This window comes from Amphiura filiformis, chromosome 20, assembly GCF_039555335.1.
Source record: "Amphiura filiformis chromosome 20, Afil_fr2py, whole genome shotgun sequence".
In the NCBI taxonomy this organism is placed as follows: domain Eukaryota; kingdom Metazoa; phylum Echinodermata; class Ophiuroidea; order Amphilepidida; family Amphiuridae; genus Amphiura; species Amphiura filiformis.
This window is the reverse complement of record NC_092647.1, coordinates 26,366,918-26,387,181: the sequence shown is the minus strand read 5'-3', so window position 1 is coordinate 26,387,181 and position 20,264 is coordinate 26,366,918. Positions and strand designations below refer to the sequence as shown.

Here is a 20,264-nt window from a genome sequence, read left to right as displayed (position 1 = left end):
TCGTGTTTACGCATATAATGTTACAGGCATGATGAATTTTACGCGCTCATGCGTAACATTGCGTTCGCGTATACGCTACTGTACTTTGAATTCATCACGGATTAACAACGGTTAGCTCCTGTACAAAGGTATTAGAGTTGTTGATAGGTCTGTCACACTACGACGGACTGGATCAGCGTACATCACCGAATACAAAAATATTTTATTCGGTGGAAAAATCACCAGTCCGGCAGAAGATTCGGTGGGATTTTGGGTCCGATTCCCGTTCGTCTCTCTATGCGTTGTGGCCGCTAATAATCCTGCAGGCGTCTTATATCCGATCGTTCAACGTCCGACAAATGTCCGGATTTGGGGGTCCGATTCCCGTTCGTCTCTCTAAGCGTTGTGGCCGCTAATAACCCTGCAGGCGTTTTATATTCAATCGTTCAACGTCCGACAAATGACCGGCGAATCCGTGGCATGTGGCACCAACAGGGACGTCCACCCTATCAGAAAAGTGGGGGAGGAGAGGGTGTTTGAGAGGTTTTTCGACCCTTAGAGGCAGTGACGTAGCAAGCACTTTTTCAGAAGGTGAACAAAGTGGGGAAAGACAACTTTTAAGGGGGAAAACTTTGACGAAAATGGTCAAATATTGGCTAATAAGTACAAAAAGGCTACAAATCTGATATATCAGGGCAACCAGCGTCTGGGGGCAATAGAGGTGAGAAACCTTTGGACAATGAAGGCCCAATTGAAGCCATTTGTCAGTTTTTGGATCAATTTAGCACTATTATTGGGTACTATTTTCACCATTATTGTATAATATAAACAATTGTTTTAAAAATAACACGTGGATGTCCATAGCAGAAGTAAAAAGGAAGACTTGTCCATTTTTCAAAATGAAGGTCCAATTGAAGCCATTTGCATGGGGACTGTATAGGGCCTATTTACATTATTAGGCTTAGGCTGACACTTAGATATAAGACTTCAGACTCGTAATTTCAGGTAAAGCATGCATGGATTCATTGACATGTTAAAGTCAGTGATAGACCTAAGTCTTTGGTGACAAAATGTCACGGGCCATAAAATAATCGACGGGCCGGCACTAATTTTCACAGGCTTTTGGGCCAAGGAACCACATTTAAGCACTGCCTATAATAATAACAGGCCTATAATTAGTCTTACTATATACTATCCTGGGCCTACTCAATAACGTACAATTTAACCTTTTCCATGTTTTATCTTCTTTTTTCTTTCTTATCAATTTCTTTCTTGCGTCCTCTACCCTTCAGAAAGTGCCCCTCCCTCAATACTACTTACATGCATATGCCTACTAAATTACGTGCAATTTAACTTTTTCTCTTCTCTTCTCTCTTCAATTTTTCTCACTTTCTTTTCTTTTTCTCTCCTTTCCCCTTTTTTCTACTTGTCAGTCACTAAAGTACTGGGGAAATATGATATTGCGTCACACACCCTTCAGAAAGCCCCCCCCATGATCGATGCACATGTTCGCCATAGGCCTACATCCGGCACAAGCGCCTGCGAAACCTTGCAAACACCTGCGGTATATAAACGAAAGAATAACGAACAAACCCAGGGTATATATACAGAACAGTACGAACACACATCGGACAACTTCCGAACATGTGTATTGGGCACACTCCGTCTCAAGTTTTGTGCATGCACAAAACTTGAAACGTATTGTCGACGGACTAAACAAACATCACCTAACACGAAACGCATTTGGCGGATAATAGCAGGACATATGAAGAACATAAAACGAACATTGACGAACACTAACGGATTTGCTAAAATACCATCCGTTTCTTATACGGAAGACCGATCCGGTGTAGTGTGACACTAACACGGTCTGGGTCAACGTACATCACCGAATGCAAAAATATGCTATCCGGTGGTGAAGGCCTCACAGGAACGTATTTGCAACGAACACGGGCCGAGTGCAACGAACAAAGAACGAACATGAACGAAAGGAGAGCGAACAAACTCCGGCAATATGCAGCACCATACGAACACACATCGGATAAATACCGAACATGTGTATTCGGTACACTCCGTTTCAAGTTTTGTGCATGCACAAAACTTGCCGACGGACTTAACGAACATCACCTAACACGAAACGCATTTGGTGGATGATAGCAGGACATAAAAAGAACATAAAACGATCATTGACGAACAACAACGGATTTACTAAAATACCATCCGTTTCTTGTACGGAAGACCTATTCGGTGTAGTGTGACAGACCTATGAATGATATGTGTATACGTACTGTATATTGTTAGTAAAGTTAGATGGCGTTAGATGTTTCTTCAATGTACCGCAATTCTTTTCATTCCATAATCTCAGCCAGTTTCTTTCTGAAATGTAAACCGTTTCATTTACACGTTATTATTGTTGTTATCTTGTATTTTTGTCATTTCAGCAACGGCGAATTAAAAAACGAAAGTCATTACGATTCACGAAAAAGAAAGAAGAGACAGCTAAAGGCGAGGACATAAACTTAGACGCATGCTCTGAAACAATTGAATTGGAGTACTTGACCGAAAGACACTTAACTGCATTGAGGTTGGACAGGTTTTCAAGAATTTTATTTCCAGTTATATTTGCTATTTTCAATTTAATATACTGGCCCTATTACCTTAACAAAGGAGATGACATATTATTGGACAAATAAGGAAACGAGTAAAATTTATAAAATAGATTTCTATGTGTTATTGCAAGAGCGCCCTATCACGCAATACCTGCTAGGTGTCATATTCTTAGATCTAAGTGTTTATAGAGCAGCTATTATCAGATATTTCCTGGGGTTAAGCTATTGTTGGCACATCACCTTCTTATATTGTATTATATTTCCAATGATTTGTATACTTATGGAATGAAATAGATTTTTTTACCAGACAAACTAAATAATGTGTGTTTTTTTTTGTTTTGTTTTTGTACTTCATTTTACACTTTATATTGTGGAATCAACTGTTTCTTGTTTTAGAAAGTACTGTCTTTACTCATCATGTGCACAACAAACCCTATCAGCCGGAGTACAGCGCCCTCTTCTGTCCAATAGCAATGAACCAATGAACTGTCTAGTATTTTCTGTATAAATGATTTAATATAAACTACAAACTATTCAAAACAACTATAATCATTGTGTAACATGTTTAAAATAATGTATTACTCTACGGTGATAAATAAGTCAATGATGCAATTAATTAATTAATTAACTTATTGTCCTAATATTCTGGAACAAAACTTTGCATTTTTGCAATTATTGCTTTCAAATGTTCTAGTCACTTTTTGAACTGCATAATACTGTACATGATGGGATCTGTTGTCAGAGACAAAGTAAATCCTGGTGGCCACAAAAAATGTCAAGTCTACATTACTTTAACCCTATATGAAAGTAAAGTTTGGTGTTTATCGGGCAAAAATTGCCAGCAAAAATCAATTACCGAGCTGAAAAAAGATACACAAGGCCATTCTGATCGATATCGGCACACTAGATGGAGCTGACCTTCCGGTAAGAACTGTCTGAGTGAAAACCAAAAATAAAAGGCGGACAATGTGTAAATAAAAAGAAAAGGGTTAGCCTCCTTAAAGGGATAATTTCCATTGGTCCTAGGCTCCCGGCAGCTTTTGTCTCTCATACCGCACATCAAAATACAAGGCGCCATTCGTAGTTTCGTGAAATAACAAAATTTTACTATAAGCTTGATTATAATAAATGAATAAATGCTGTGAATTGCGACATATATTTCTCATGACATTTAGGCAATGGACACAAATTAGTTCGAGCTGTCGATCGACCATCGATGCGTGGTCGATCCTTATCATTTATGAAATCAATCAATTTACTATTGTTAATTGTTGACATGTATGCTTATATTGATATTGAATAGTTTGTTCCAATGTATGCTTAACTGTTTTCCATGTTCATTGCCGAGTGCGTGGATGCCGGTCATCCATACTCTCTTATTAATTCTTGTTACATGTTATTGAAATGTTTTATCTAATATTTTTGCTCTGATATTTTTGTATTTTACCATTCACATACCATGTTCTATGTTCTGTTGTTTCTTTAAATGTTTGCTTGTATGTTTTGTTGTAAAGCGCATTGAGGCTCTTCGCAATAATACGCTACATTAAGTGCCTGTTTATTATTATTATTATTAATTGTGATAAAATAGTAATGTGAGCCTGTAGGGATATTGGCCAATATAAATTTAGCGTTAATTCTGATTAATTTGTTAATAGTTCATTAATAACAAGCATCGAACAGCATCGACAATCGATCCAAATATCGAACATATTTCTTTCTGGTGCCCTAGGTAACGTGAAATAAAGTTTGAATAGCTTTCTTGGGAAACCCATTTCTCTGAATGTTCGGAACATTTTTCAAGCTATTGAATGATAGTTGCATGTATTTTTAGAGGCAGAATGTCTGCTTAAGCTCAATAGGTTTTATATTGTCAATAATAATACAATGATCTTTCAACAAAATGTTAGTGTAATTAAAATGTTATGCAAATACATTTATACAAAATAATGAACTTATAGCATTGCTTTATTGCTTCTATGATGCCTTCCGTGCAATTACATATTGTAGCCTTTCGTACAAGCGCACACAACTTTGGCTGCGTAACTTCAAAGGGCATTTCGTGATCCACAGCCTCATTTCCCTACTTTTCTAAAAAAAAGTTGAGATGTGTATACCACTGAAAACCTCTAGCTACATAATGTTTATCAAAGAAATTAACAACCGGTTAGACAAAGTTCTACAGGGGATTGATAAAGGAAATAAACAATGGGCTGCTATGAATGAAAGAGTGAATGATATAGAGGACCGTGTAGTGGCAAACGAACAAAGCGTGGCTACTGACCATGAAGAGTTACAACGCATAACAGATCGAGTTGGAGCCCTGGAGTCTAAATTGAGCAGTACAAGGGAGGAGCTGGTAAAAGCCCAAGAAAATACAAAGACATTACAAAACCAAGTTAATTCCCTAGAAGATAGAAACAAAAGAAACAATCTTATATTCGCAGGTATACCACAAGACCAAAATAATGAATCATGGGAAACGAGTGAGGAAAAAGTAAGAGGTGTAATACGTTCCCAAATGAAGATCGATCCAACTGGCATTGATATTGAACGCGCTCACCGTATCCCAAATGGGCCTACTCAGAATGGATCTAAACCAATTATTGTCATGTTCTCAAAGTACAAAGATAAAGAAAGGGTCTTGAGTAACTCATATAAGTTGAAAGGGTCAAATATCTATGTAAATCAGGATTATTGCAAAAATACCCGTGATGTTCATAAAATCCTTCGTGAAAAAAGAAATGAAATCAAAAACGATGTCAAGAAAGCTGAAATCAAATACAAAAACTAGTTGTTACTGATCATGCAGGAAATGTTGCTTCATTTCATTATGATGAAGAAAGTAAGGAGGTCGTTTCTAAATAGGGTCTGCCCATGGCCCTTTAACTGGTAAAACTAGCTTTGTGAAAAAAACACTGAACTTCATTGCTTGGAATGTAGATGGACTGTTCTCAAAACTTGATAATGCTGACTTTATTGAAAATTGCTTGAATTATGATATTATTTGTTTCGTGGAGACATGGACCACTGATGTAAAAGATTATGTGAATTTTTTGCCTGGTTATACATTATACGATACTCCTGGTAAGAAACCTCGTTTTGGTCGTACATCTGGTGGTGTTATGGTTTATGTCAAAAATGATATTGCTGAAGGTATTAGTAGAATTTCTACCAATCAGGAGGATTGTATTTTTCTTGTGTTATGTAAAACCTTTTTTGGTACAGATAAAGATATCATTTTGGGTACTGTGTATATTCCGCCTGTAAACTCCACTCGTCACTCAATTAATTCCAAAACTAGTATTGATACCTTAGAAGATGCTTTGAACATTATTCTTGTTGACTACCCTGATGTAAATATTATGCTTTGTGGTGATTTTAATGCTCGTACAGGTCATGAACTGGATTATATTGAAAATGATTCTATTGACTTTATTGTTGACACCAATGATGTCTATGATGAAGATGTATTTGCTATACCCCGAGAATCTAAAGATTCTATTGTTAACACATACGGCCGCAAGTTGCTCTCTTTATGTAAACTGTTTAATATCCACATCCTGAACGGGCGTAGTGAAGCTGATGCTATGGGTGAATACACCTTTATTGGTGCGAATGGATCTAGTGTTATTGATTATGCAATTGTATCTACTAATATGTTCAATGACATTTGTTATTTTGAGGTAGTAGCAAGAGTTGAATCGTGTCATTTACCAATCTGTTGGTCTACTGAGACTAATGTTTATAATCATGCCAGGTCACATCAGGACAAGGACATTACTACACATCATTATACAAAATACAAATGGGATGATCACCACGGCGCTCAATTTAGTAGTAATCTTGAGTCAAACATTTGTCAAGAAATACTTGCAGCGGCAAAAGGTTGTATTGTAACAAATATAGATTTGGCCGTTGAATTGATTACGCAGACGCTCCAGTCTGCTGCTCAAAACATGCTTGTAAATAAAGAAACCCCTCAGAGAGCCGGTTTGAACAAAAATACTTGGTTTGATAATGAATGTAAGAAAACGAAAGCTATGAAGTTTTCTTTGCTCCGTAAATTTAGAAGAACAAATAACATGAGTGATTTTACCAGATACAAAAATGTTAAAAGTGTGTATAAAAGTTTGTGTAAAAACAAGAAATTTCAGTACAAACAAAATCTCCAGCAGAAGTTAGAGAATGTAATTTCTAATCCAAAGCTATTCTGGAATACTGTGAAAAGTATCCTGAGTCCACATAAGACTGTTGCTCAATCCTCGTTGAGTATGGGTGATTGGTATCACCACTTCAAGTGTGTTTTTAGTCACAATGACCATGTTGAAAATGACATCCACCTAAATGGTGCTGAAAACAATGAGAACTCATACAATGATTTAATGGAGATTCAAGTTGATGATGACCAGGAATGTGATATTGATTTGAATTCACCTATAAGTATGGAAGAAATAACAAATGCCATTTCTTCTTTAAAGCCAAATAAGGCACCTGGGCTAGATGGCCTACCAAGTGAAATTTTTAAACATGTTTCAAGTGATGTTCTAGAACTTATTCATACATTGTTAAATCATTTGTTTAATAACGGTGTTTTTCCAACTGCGTGGAGTAGAGGAATTATTGTACCCATACATAAAAAAGGTTCTATGGAAGAACCTGGTAACTATAGACCAATAACATTGCTTGATGTATTTGGAAAAATTTTTACCTCTATTCTGCATACAAGACTCGCTGATTGGTGTGATCAAAATAATAAAATTCCGGAAAATCAAGCTGGCTTCCGTAAAGGATATTCGACTGTGCATAACATTTTCACATTATACAGTGTCATTCAAAAGAAACTTCTCCGATCAAGAGGAAATGTTATTGTTTATTTGTTGACTTCAAACAAGCTTTTGACTGCGTCTCAAGAGAAAAACTTATGGCGAAATTAATATCCGTTGGAATCAGAGGTAAAATGAAGAACATTTTGACAGGCTTAAACAAAACCGTTAAAGCCTGTATTCGCAAAGGAAATACAATCTCTGAATTTTTAACATGTACTACTGGACTCAAGCAAGGCTGTCTACTTAGCCCATTACAATTTGCTCTTTTTATTTCAGAATTGTCAAACTTTCTTGATAATAACGGTGCTCATGGATTTCAATTGTACCCTGATATCACAGAGATCAACTCACTTTATTATGCGGATGACATTGTTATTATGGCTGATACAGTCGGTGGACTCAAGAAACACATAGCCTCTCTCCAAGAATTTTGTTTGAACTGGGAAATGAAGGTTAACATCAGTAAAACTCAAATCATGATTTTCCGGAAAGGAGGGCGCATTCGAAGAGACGAAGCTTGGTTTTATCAAAACAATCGCCTTGATGTTGTTAAATCGTACCGTTACCTGGGTATTCAACTGTCTACTGGTAATGCATGGGGCAGAGCGACACGAGCATTGGCTGATCAGGCGAGTAAGGCGTTGAACGCACTTAGAAAAACGATGTCTGCCGTTGGAAATATTTCTTATGACTCATACTTCAAGATATTTGACACAACAATTTTGCCTATTCTTACATACGGCTCTGAAATCTGGGGTTACAAAAATATGATTGCATTGAAAAATTCATTTCAAAGCATGTAAACATTTTTTACAGATATCTCAAAACACTCCCAATATTGCTGCTGTTGGTGAATGTGGTAGACTTCCAATTTATGTTACTTGTATGATTCGTTGTGTTAAATTTTGGTTTCAACTTCTAAATATGGACAATAACAGGTATCCAAAAAAATGCTACCTTATGTTATTGTATCTTGATGACAGAGGTAAATCAACCTGGGTAATGCATGTTAAAAACATTCTTTTAATGCATGGCTTTGGCCACGTTTGGTACAATCAAGGTGTTGAAAATGAATGTCTTTTTATGTACATATTTAAACAAAGACTTGAAGATGTTGCAAAACAAAACTGGTATTCTGATGTAACTTCACTTGATAAGCTACGCACTTATTGCACTTTCAAGTGTCAATTGACTCCTGAAAAATATCTTTTGATGTAAAACACGCCTCATACAGGCGTTTTTTAGCTAAATTAAGGTGTTCCAGTCATATTCTCAAGATTGAAACAGGTAGAAGACTGAAATTGGATTTGGAGGACCGGGTTTGTGATCTGTGCAGGGATGGGAATATTGAAGATGAATATCATTTTGTCATGGTCTGCAAGTTTTTTGATAAGATTCGTCAAAATATCTTCCATTCAGGTACAGATCCGAACCGAGTCCCCAAAATTCATTTCTCTCATGAGTTCAGATACACCATCTGACATCAGTGGTCTCTCATTATTTGTTTTTCACGCTATGAAACTTCGTGAAATGATTGAATTTATGTAATTATTTCTTCACGTTATTTATATGTCTTCCTCATATGTAATTATTATATTTGTAGTGCAAAGGGCCAAGGGCCTATATGTACAAATAAAATCTAAACTGAAACTGAAACTAATGTTTATGTACCAACAAATTTCTTGCAGATCAATTCGATTAGCACAAATAACGAATTACAGAATCAAATCTGAATTACAGATGAAATTACAACACTGGGCTATGGAGCAGTGTATTACACATAATCATGATAACCCACAAACGCAAAATCGGAATCAACTGAAAGCTTTTCTTCGTTGATATCTACTGATGCTAGGATCACAAAATACTCCTTTAAATTAGGAACAATATTAACTAAAAATTGTTCTGGATGTTTAGTACTGATCAGACTATCTGAATAATAAATAATAATAAAATGCAGAAAAAAGGGTAAACATATTATCGTTCGAAAATTACTCCTAATTTGTATGTTCCATCTCAAGTTGAAGAGTAACGCTATGTTTGATTTTGCAGTTTATAGTGAAGTATTAGCCCCTCTTGTCACCCTATAGGATACTGACCGCCCCGATATGTAATATTTTAGCCCTTTTGTAATCTTTGCCCCCCCCCCCCTCTTAATATTTGGCTTGCCCTCCCCCTTTGCTCACCCTCTGAAAAGGGTTGGCTACGCCACTGGCGGGTGCTACCATAATATCTCTGGGCATTTTAAAATAAATGATCCTGACATGAACATATAAGATATCATCACAGCATCACCATCTGCTGAAGACGCTAGTCGGACTAGTGAAAACGTTCCAGGTGAGCGAAAAATAGTGTAGTGTTGAAGTTAAAACTTTAATTCATGAACATATAGGGTTACACAGGACAAAAAATAACAGTGCAGCTGAGCACTATCTGACAACCTATGATAGTACAGGCCGCCTCTGGAATAGTTTGGATCTTGACACCATGGAATGTTAATTCTCCTTTTTCAATGGATAGTTGTCCAGACATTTTTTTCCATCGTGTCGTCTGACAATCGCCTTTAGGCGTGAAACTCAGAGTAACGACTTCTATTCCGGAAGGTCTAAACTTAGAATTTTATACGCTCTCCTTTCTTAGGATTGAGCACTCTTTATTGAAAAGGTAGCCTTTATGAGTAAGTGTTGATATTTTGGTCCTCGTTTTGGTTACTTCTTGTCAAAATGGTTAATATATAAACGCCTACCAAAAAGTAATTACAACCCCCTTTATTATCAAATAAATCTCTAAATCTATGCATCCAATTTAAAAAATGAAATAACAAAAGCGAATCCATCCTAATTCGGTTGAATAGCTCAAATTTGCTAGCCATGGTAACTTCTTAAATGAAAAAGACGAATCAGAGTTTTCTATGGTTGCCCTAAAATGCTACTCATGTCAATGTACCATTATATTCTCTACATGACTGGTTAAACCAGGCACTCTAACAACAAAAGCAATATTTTCAATTGGTTTAGGTGCAACTTTTGAATACGTGTCTTTTTCATTCAAAGAGTCACCATGGCAACAAATTTTAAGCTATTAAGACAAATGAGGCATCAAAATTTGCAAACAAAACTGGGCTTCCTTTTGCTATTTCAGTTTTAAATTTTGATGCATAGATTTTGGGTTATTACTTCATAATAAAGGGGGTAATTAGACACTTCTATTGTCTGGATCAGCACCAACCACCTAAATCTAATCTCAAGTTTTCATTTCAGAAGTTAACATAACTCACCAAACAAAAACACAAAAAATAACCTCCTTCAACTTTTTAGATTTGGCAACCAATGACTAGAATAAAAGGATTGTTCACACATACCAATACTTCAAATAGCAATGAGATCTGATCCAAAACTGAAAAGATAAAAAGTCCCTCATTATGCTTGTATGCCACCCAAATAGAGCTTTTATTTATACCGCACTTCTAATCACAATCTGGCAACGCCTGGTAAACATTCATGTGAGTATTGCAATCATTGGTTGTGAAATGAAAAATGTAACATTCCGCAGTAGTGTAAATGCGGCTTAAATTACGAATTTATCACCAAATGGTCATTTTACACTGTGGATTTCGGGAACGAAATACGGAACATGTAAAGTACGCTATCGGACATGTCGGAGTGTGTGGTAAGTAAATCATTTACTTATTTACCAAAATACGGAAAACGATACCAAAGTATATGTTAAGACAAAGATATACAATACTCACACAACTTGGCGAACAAGTGTAGTGCTATAGTTGAAAAACAATACATCCATTACCTGCCTAGCAAATTCTGAAATGTTTTTAACTGTTATTATTAACGTGTTTTGGTTTTGGTCAAAATGCTTTAATAATGTCGTGTTATATTAAGGTCATGAAGACGTTTTTCAAACGTTTCATTTTAAAAACACTCACAACAATATATTTAAAATGTTCATTTATATTTTTATTTGTTATTATAAAACGTCTTACGCCCTGTATATAACCAGACATTTAAATGTTTTCTGTAAAACTGTTTTGTGTTTGCTAATGGACAATGTAATGGTTACATATGATCTGTACGGTACAATGTGGGAATTAATTGTTTTCAAAACCTTATATTAAAAAAATATCAGGATTGTTGCAAACGATCATTCATAAGTCATTTAAATTTGTTGGATAAAATAGCTTATATATTGAAATCACAAATAGTAATCACACTATACAAAACGTAAAGCTAAAATGTGTCGCTTTAAAAAAAATTATAAACACACCATTCAAGGACCAGTTTCATTTATCGAATATTGACCTCTTTTTTAGATTACTGCCTATAGGTAAGGCTAGTTTGTGGACTAATTGTTTTTAGCCCGAAATGATTAAAAGTCTTATTCTATAATACAAGAAGAAACACACCAAAAGTATTTTTTTCTCCAGTGTGTTTACAAGCATTGTCTGATCAAAAAGTGTGTTGTGTGCTTTTCTCTATCATTTTTGCCTTGACATCAAATCTTTGGTCATATTAGATTTCTTGACTAATTTCTTTTCCATAAAAAGAAAATTTCTACTAATTTGCATATTGGGAAATTTGCAAGAATTTACAGCACTTTTAATTACAGTATTTCTGAGAGTACACAGTCCACTTAACTGGCGAAAACAGTGATTATGTCAGCCTTTCCTACTCTTTCTGATACATGAAAAACAATGGTACTACGCCATCTACGTTCAATATATCATCTACGTTATATTGTGTTGCTTCAATGGTGGCACTCTACATATTTCACTTCGATCTATGAAGCATTTTTCATTCCCAAATATAAAAATACAAAAAAAAAAATGTGTTGGTTCTCGTTACCTCAATTTCAGATTTTTTTAAATTTTATTTAGAATTTTCAAAAACATTTTTCAAAAGACTTTTGACTGCTTTAGGAAATCGTTACACATTATAAGAATGATAAATAATTTCATTTGAGAACTAGGATCGTTTCAAAGTCTTCTTGCGGTACTTATGAGGACAGACTCAAAACTTCAAATATCACAATTTTTAAAGCTAGAAGGACCTATTTATATGTTTCTTTCGCTTGTTCATATCTTACTAATGCAAACCCAATTCTTTTTTTTTTCTTTTTTAATTTTTAAACAATCAATCAATCACCCCTAAAAACAGATGCTTACAAAAACTGTCTTTAAGTCAATTATCCAGTGCTATGGTCTTCAATTCCATCCGGTATCAGAGACTCATATCGCACCTGTAGCAAGTCTACTTTTACATCTCAACTCAAATCTCACTTTATGGATCATGATAATTATTATTGTGTATTGATGCATCTTTTTGTATTTTTTTATATGCTTTGTATATGCGCCTTGTGGTGACAGCACTCTTTTGTGCTTTCAGTGTCCCCTGGCAGCTCAACAGACCCCAATTTGTTGTTTTGTTTCAATTGTGTTGTTAATTGCCAGATGAATACAATAAAAATTAAATTACTTTATGGGGTTTATCCCACAGAATCTCACATTTGAAAAAAAGAAAAGAAAAGTACCTCCTTCTTTCCTCGAGCACTGTTGGAAGAGACCGAAAAATACCAACAATGTTAAATTTACTTTGAAGGGGATATCCCTCTCTCCTTCGTCAAATCATGAAAATCCTCTGCAGAACCAAAACATTAATTTTATACGGCCTTATGTTTACGAAAAAGTGTAATGTCATTCTACAGAATTGTTACTTGATTTTCCATATTTAGATATTCTGCTTATTCTGGATGGTGCTTTTGTTCATCACATCTTTCAAGTTTTGACACTTACTTGTCCAGCAAACACAAAACGTTTTCGACATCATTCGCAAAAGGTTATAAAAGGTTGTTAGAAAACGTTTAAATGTCGGGTTATATAAAGGGTATATTAAAGGTATAAAACGTTTTCATAACATTAAATAACATTTGTTGGTAATTTGCACATTAAAGTAATAAAAATGTTCAGTCTGGAATTAAATTTGATGATTAAAAATTGAGTACTGCAATAATGAATGTGCAATTGATTAATGTATCGATACAGTTTAATACCATCAATAATATCATGTACCAAACATAATGTGTAAACACATTCGGTTTTTATGAAACAGTGCAAAACAAATTAAATGCGTAGTGCTGGTGCTGTGATTACAAAAAATGCCAATGTTTGGGATTTTTTTAAGTTGCTAATCAACGTAATTATCCAGCAATTTGTGATTTAATAATAACCATGATAACGAGGTATCACAAAACCATGTATAGGTATAACAACGCCAGGAGCAGGTAAACGATCTAAGAACATTTTGACCTTCAATATGCCGCATAGTTTGGCTTGTGGTGTTATTTTAATAATTAAAATTAACTACAATTATGGTGTGCAAAAACACCAGCAGGAGATTTCTCTTTTCTAAGTACATCTTTGACCTTGAATATGAAGTTGAAATGTGTATATCTTAGCTTGAAGTGTTATTAATTTCTTTCAACTACGATTGCATTATATAGTAATTTCTCGTCGCAACATGTAGCGTAGGTAGCGATGACTGATATGTTAATGCTTCTCTTATACAAATTTACAAATACCTAAACTATATGGGGTATAAATTAGAACTGATAGAAAACGTCTTCGCATAGCGAAATATTCTACCAAAACATCACACCTTAGATGTTACCAATATTGGTATGTCTTTCTTATGCTCTGATTATTAAACATACGTACACTCGGGAAATAAAATTGTTGTTTCAGATAAACTCAACTGCAATAAAGAAACTGTGTCTCTGTAGCAATATTTCAATATCCCCGACATGCAATTACCTGCAATTTGCATTATAGTAAGCAATAACAAAACATTCTTTGCAATATGTACATGTAGTGTACACAGTGACGACTGACAGGTTAATGCCCCTCTAAAACAAATACACAGATAAAGAAACTCTGTGATATAAATTAAAACTGACGTGAACAATCGTTGCATAATGATACATTATACCACAAACCACAATCTTCCTTTAAGGCCATCATAAATAACTACTTGTAGCTAGAGCATTCCATCAACATGATCAAGATCTCACAATAAGCAATGGGTATATTGTAAAAGCAATGTGCGCTGTCGTCCGGGCTTTCGCCTTCCATTTGGTAGGGTGTACAGGGCGTATTCTTCCACAGGTACATTGTCTAACAGGCATTGTGCAAGATCCGGGCATTTAAAACTGATGGGCTTTTACTCGCTCTGTCGGACAATGAGAGACACAATGTGTGTTAGATTGTAGATGGTTGATCTCGTCCACAGCATAATCTGGCAGAATGGTGCTGCAAATACATTAATTTTAGCTTTTCATAGCTTAGAGATGATCCATGATTCACACCTTACAAGAGCATTGGGACACAAATGGTCTCAATAAGCTCACTTTGGTGATGATTGATGTAGATATACTTCTCCAGAGACCTCAAGCTTTCAAAGTGCAGAATAAGCCAGAGCTTCTCGTCGTTTCCCATCATGGATCCCAGGTATTTGAAAATCCAAAACTATCATAAACTTCGATGACCGGCTGATGATTTAAGGACATGTTTTACCTTGAATATGAAGTACATTTGAGTAAGCTTCAGCTTTTGCTGTTATACATTACATTAAGAACAATTTGCATTGTAATCAATAACGACACTTTCTTTTCAACATGTAGTGTATGTAGTGATGACTAATAGGTTAATGCCTCTCTTATACAAAAGAAAAAAAAACCTCTGTGATATAAATTAAATCTGAAATGAAACATCTTTTATATAATGAACGATTCTTTCGCAAATCCACACCTTATTACCTTAATGCAAATATCAAATATTATTTTACGTTTGCTTTGATATAGGAATGAAACACTCGGAGGTTCGAATTGTTATTTAAGAAAACCAAACTGGAAGGGGAATGCCCTGTACATGCTTCAATACTTGAACATGATTTTCTGAATTATTTTCTTTGTGTATTTAACATTGGCATTGGCCACTGTATGTGGTTCTAATATCTCATCAGCATGTATACGATATTGGAATTGATAAATGAATGGGACGTGTCGTAAGAACATTTTATTCTAATAGTTCACACTTTGATGTATATCAGTGGCGTAGATTTCTTTTTGACACGGGGGGGAAGGGGGTTGGAAAAATTGTTGGAAATATAATGAATGCAGTACTTTTTGGCGACAGAATTAGTTCATGGTGCATTTGCGCGCTAAAAATGTTGCTATTTTGAAGCTAAACTGATGAAATATGGTGAAAACGCGGAATAAATGCTCGCGAAGCGTGCGAAAATCTTTTCTTTTCAAAAAAGCACTTTTGGGGCTAAAATGGGCAAATATGAGGTTAATTTGATCAGAAACCCATATTCAAGCGTCAACATTGGGGGATGATTGTATGGATCATATTGGTGGGGGGGGGTAAATCCCCCCCGGCTCTACACCTATGTTGTATATCATAGTTGTTTAAAATAATGCTCGATATAACAGTAAAATGACTTAAAGAGTAATTATTTATGCTACTAAAAATATGCTCTACAGGTGTACAGGTGGATTGACCCTTTTAGTAGGTTTTTCGTCGCATAAACATACATTGCGGTAGTTGTCTTATTTATCGATATATTTTGTGCTTTCTTCAGTATTCTTGTCAAATGTGACATCGGAATTTGTCATTTTTATTCAGCGAGTATGTCTACATCAGTATTTTTCTCTACATAATGCTTTACTGTACACACATGTTTTGAAATGTCATTGTCACTTGTTGGTAGCTGACGAAAGAGGGGGCAGGCTAACACTCTCAACAGGGATTGTGGAAACTACTTCCTTCCGCACATTTATGATCAGCAACAGTACCACCTACGTCAGCTACCAACAGGAAGCAACAGACGTCTAAGGCTGGTCATTCAATTTGAGAAAGTGCTGTGATACAGCACGAAACGTCATTGAGGTATGTCAACATCACCTATTTTACTGGATTTGTTTTAGAACAATGTAAATAATAACAGGACAGACCTACTTCTTCTGCTTCTGCTTTAGTACTCCTCAACGCTACAATTGTAATCATCCAAGTATGTCCTAATTATGTTTTTAACGTGTGGTGGAATCTTTCTAGTGTACCTTGTGATTCTGGATGATATGCACTTGATTGAAGTATATACGGTTGTATACCTAGTTGATACATGACCTACTAAAATAATGCAGAAGTAAAGTATGATCCCTGATCAGACTGTATGGACTTTGAGAGTCCCACAAATGTGAAGAACCTGATTAAAGCTATCACTATATATATAGTCGCTACATTAATTTTTCTCGAGGGTATGGCTTCAATAAAGCGTGTTGACGCGCACATGATAGACAGTGTGTATATAATTACCTGACTTTTACCCTGCTAAATGGTTCATCAAAGGCTGGAATTGACTTCCATCGAGCGGAAGATATTTTCTGATTCGACTTCCTTACTACTTGGCACGTGTGACATGTTTTGCAATATTCAGAGAAACATAATAGTAGAATTTTCTTATTTCTACATGTAGTCCAATAAACTGTGGACGTTTCGATGTCTACCAGACATCTTTTTCTACACTACTGTTGTTGTGATGATCTTCATATATGCGGAGATTCTAATCAAGAAAAAATATGACTGAATTTTTATTTAGGAGATTTCATCAGAAATGTCATTACACACAAACACTTGCATGATTACGTTAGAGGGGTTTAGAAGGGGGCTTCCGTTTGCAGGCTAATATTACAACATTTATTTTGAACATCACTAGTTTAATGCATTTCTTACCAAGTTTGAGTTATAACAGTGATAGCCACATGAAAAAGCACAAAGAAGGAGTCATTTAATCGTATGATCTCATTTTTGGAAAATGCCAAAATAGTTTTATGTACTTTATATCAAAGTATTGTATCTAAATCTTCAAATAATTAGTCGCTTTAGCGTTCTCTTTCCAATTTATCTGGGCTAGCAATTTATATATCAATAGACACTTTGCGACAGGTAAGTTCTAAACCTCTAAATCGATTTGTGCTTTCCGTCATAGTTGGCAATTGCTTCGGAGTAAACCAGGGCAAATGTCACAGGACACACACATTTAAGAATAATCTTTGATATATTACATTTCCCAACAAGTATGACGCATGCAAATCGTTACAGAACGATTTATCCTTAAGAGTCATTCCATGTCAACTCCAGGGATGTGCACCGCAGCACCTCTTCAATTGTTTTCTTTTTCTGTGTGGTGGTAGATATTGATGAGAAATAAAATGCGGAAAATGTGAGCTTCATACTCTATTCCGTTTTTCCGTGGCATCAATTTGAAATTTAGGGGGATCAGTGTAAAAAATGTGTCACAACGCGAAAGGCGATGTTTGGATGTCCATAAATGTATAAAGGGAACCCCCTACAAAATTGAAAAGTATGTATCCTTAGGTACTTTTTTGTGTAGAGTTCAAATCTGGCATCAGAAAACTTGGAACTCCTTTACTTTAAAAGATATGGTGCCCTCAAAATGCAACTTTGTCCATCCAGGACCAACTTCGGGGGGTCAGAACTCCAAAAGTAAAAATATTCTTTTGTCCATTTTTTTGTCAGTCAGAGCCCTTTGGCAGGACATTGCTCTTATCTCATATTGAGCCTATTAGAATATTTTTAGCTGAGATATTAGCCATGCACAACTCCAATTGTAAATTTTTTGTACATTTTGACCCCCCTGAAAACCAATGTCAGACATTTTGCCCCACCATCAACTTCAGGTATGTTGAAAATATGTTCTTGGACAACATTTCTAAGAAACATTGGCTTGGGGTCTTGATGATTTCGCTTTAAAAACATCGGTTAGGTGTACTTACTCACATGAGTCATTCCAGCCACATCAACAACACGGGTTGCTTGGTCAGTAGTCATCCCCTCAAATTTTGTTCATTATGAGCATAACGAACACATGGAAAAAAATGAATGCTCAAATCCAAGCGGTTTTGGAGATATGGCTTGTCAAATTTTGGCCCAGATCCCCACTGTTTGCTCTCTCGAGTCGCGTCGTTGAATTAGTAGCGTTTTGGGACATTTATATTTTGACTGTGTAAAAAAGATATTATACTGAAAAGTACTAACTGAGGTGACTTCAGAAAAAACATAATCTGGCCTCAGAAACATTGTATCTTATCTATTGAAGGAGTTCTGGGTCTCTCAAAACCTCTTTTCGTTTTGTTTTTGACAATAAAATTTACACACAATTTTCACAAAGCGAAACAAGGTTTTGAGAGACCCATAACTTCTTAAGTACATACGATATATTGTTTCTGAGGCCAGATTCTGTTTTTCTGGGTAAAAGTCACCCCAGCTGATAATTTTCAGCATAATATCATTTTTCAAAGTCAAAATATGAATGTCCCAAAACGCTACTAATTCAACGACACGACTCGAGGGAGCAAAAAGTGGGGTCTGGGCCAAATTTTGACAAGCCATATCTCCAAAACCGGTTGGATTTGAGCATTCTTTTTTTTCCATGTGTTCATTATGCTCATAGAGTTATGCTAGAAATGATGACCACTGACCAACCAACCCATTTTGTTGATGTGGCTGGAATGACTCGTATGTGAGTAGGTAAACCTAACTAATGTTTTTTTATGCGAAGTCATCAAGACCCCAAGCCAATATTTCTCAGAAATGTTTTCCAAGAATATATTTTCAACATACCTGAAGTTGATGGTGGGCAAAATGTCTGACATTGGTTTTCAGGGGGATCAAAATGTACAAAATGTACTATTGGAGTTTTGCATGGGTAATATCTCAGCTAAAAGTATTCTAATTGACTCAATATGGGATAAGAGTAATGTCATACCAAAGGGCTCTGACTGGCAAAAAATGGACACTCAAATTATTTTTACTTTTGGAGTTCTGACCCCCCGAAGTTGGTCCTGGATGGACAAAGTTGCATTTTGAGGGCCCTATATCTTTTAGAGTAAAGGAGTTACAAGTTTTCTGATGCCAGATTTGAACTCTACACAAAAAGTCCCCCAGGGTTCCCTTTACACATTTATGGACCTCCAAACATCGTCTTTCGCGTTGTGACACATTTTTTACACTGATCCCCCTAAATTTCAAATTGATGCCACGGGAAAACGGAATAGAGTATGAAGCTCAAATTTTCAGGATTTTACTTTCTCATCAATATCTACCACCACACAGAAAAATTTAAGAGGTGCTGCGGTGCACGTCCCAGGAGTTGACATGGAATGGCTCTTAATATCTTTTCACCTTGTTAAGTAATAAAGATCAACCACCACTTCCGCGTCTATATTATAAATAAAACACATCATTTAGTGCTCAATATTTTGTCATAAAGTAGATTCTTCGTTGAAACACTAGAATCCCAAACATTCTCATAGGATATGGCACAGTTGTGTAACCCCAATATGTGTGTACATTCACAGATTGACCTTTGAATGCATCAGGTTCATGATGTCGCACATAAAACTTCAACTATTGAAATATGAGTGGTGAATGAGAGGTTCATGAACTTTGACATTGGAATGACACTACAACAACATCCAAATCGATGTAATCAGAATAATTACATATTTGCACACCTTATGGGCTAACGTCTTTGAATACTAAAGTAAAACTAAAGTATTGTTATTACGGGAAGTTCTTGCACATTACAAACTTGTCCTACTTGCAAAGTAGGCCCAAAGGGACCAAAAATGTGATATCAGCTTAAAATGTGATCAAAGGTGATTTAGGCCCCGGTGCTTAATCTCGCCGATTACCTCTGCGTCGTCTCGGAGCATTTCGATGGCTCTCCTGCGGCTTGCAGTTTCAAGCCGCAGCACG

The 20,264-nt window shown here is 35.8% G+C and overlaps 1 protein-coding gene across 2 annotated transcripts in view; it reads left to right on the top strand.

Annotated features, from left to right (window-relative positions):
• LOC140142627 (glycine receptor subunit alphaZ1-like) overlaps positions 1-3,897 on the top strand; it is a 144,330-nt gene extending 140,433 nt beyond the window's left edge. Inside the window, exon 9 of one of the 2 annotated variants that reach the window (XM_072164633.1) lies at positions 2,421-3,897. In XM_072164633.1, the coding sequence (XP_072020734.1) occupies positions 2,421-2,672 (252 nt within the window). In that variant the 3' untranslated portion in view covers positions 2,673-3,897. The remainder of the gene's footprint in view (positions 1-2,420) is intronic. The other variant, XM_072164632.1, reaches the window with a different exon arrangement.
• Positions 3,898-20,264: the final 16,367 nt, after the last annotated feature.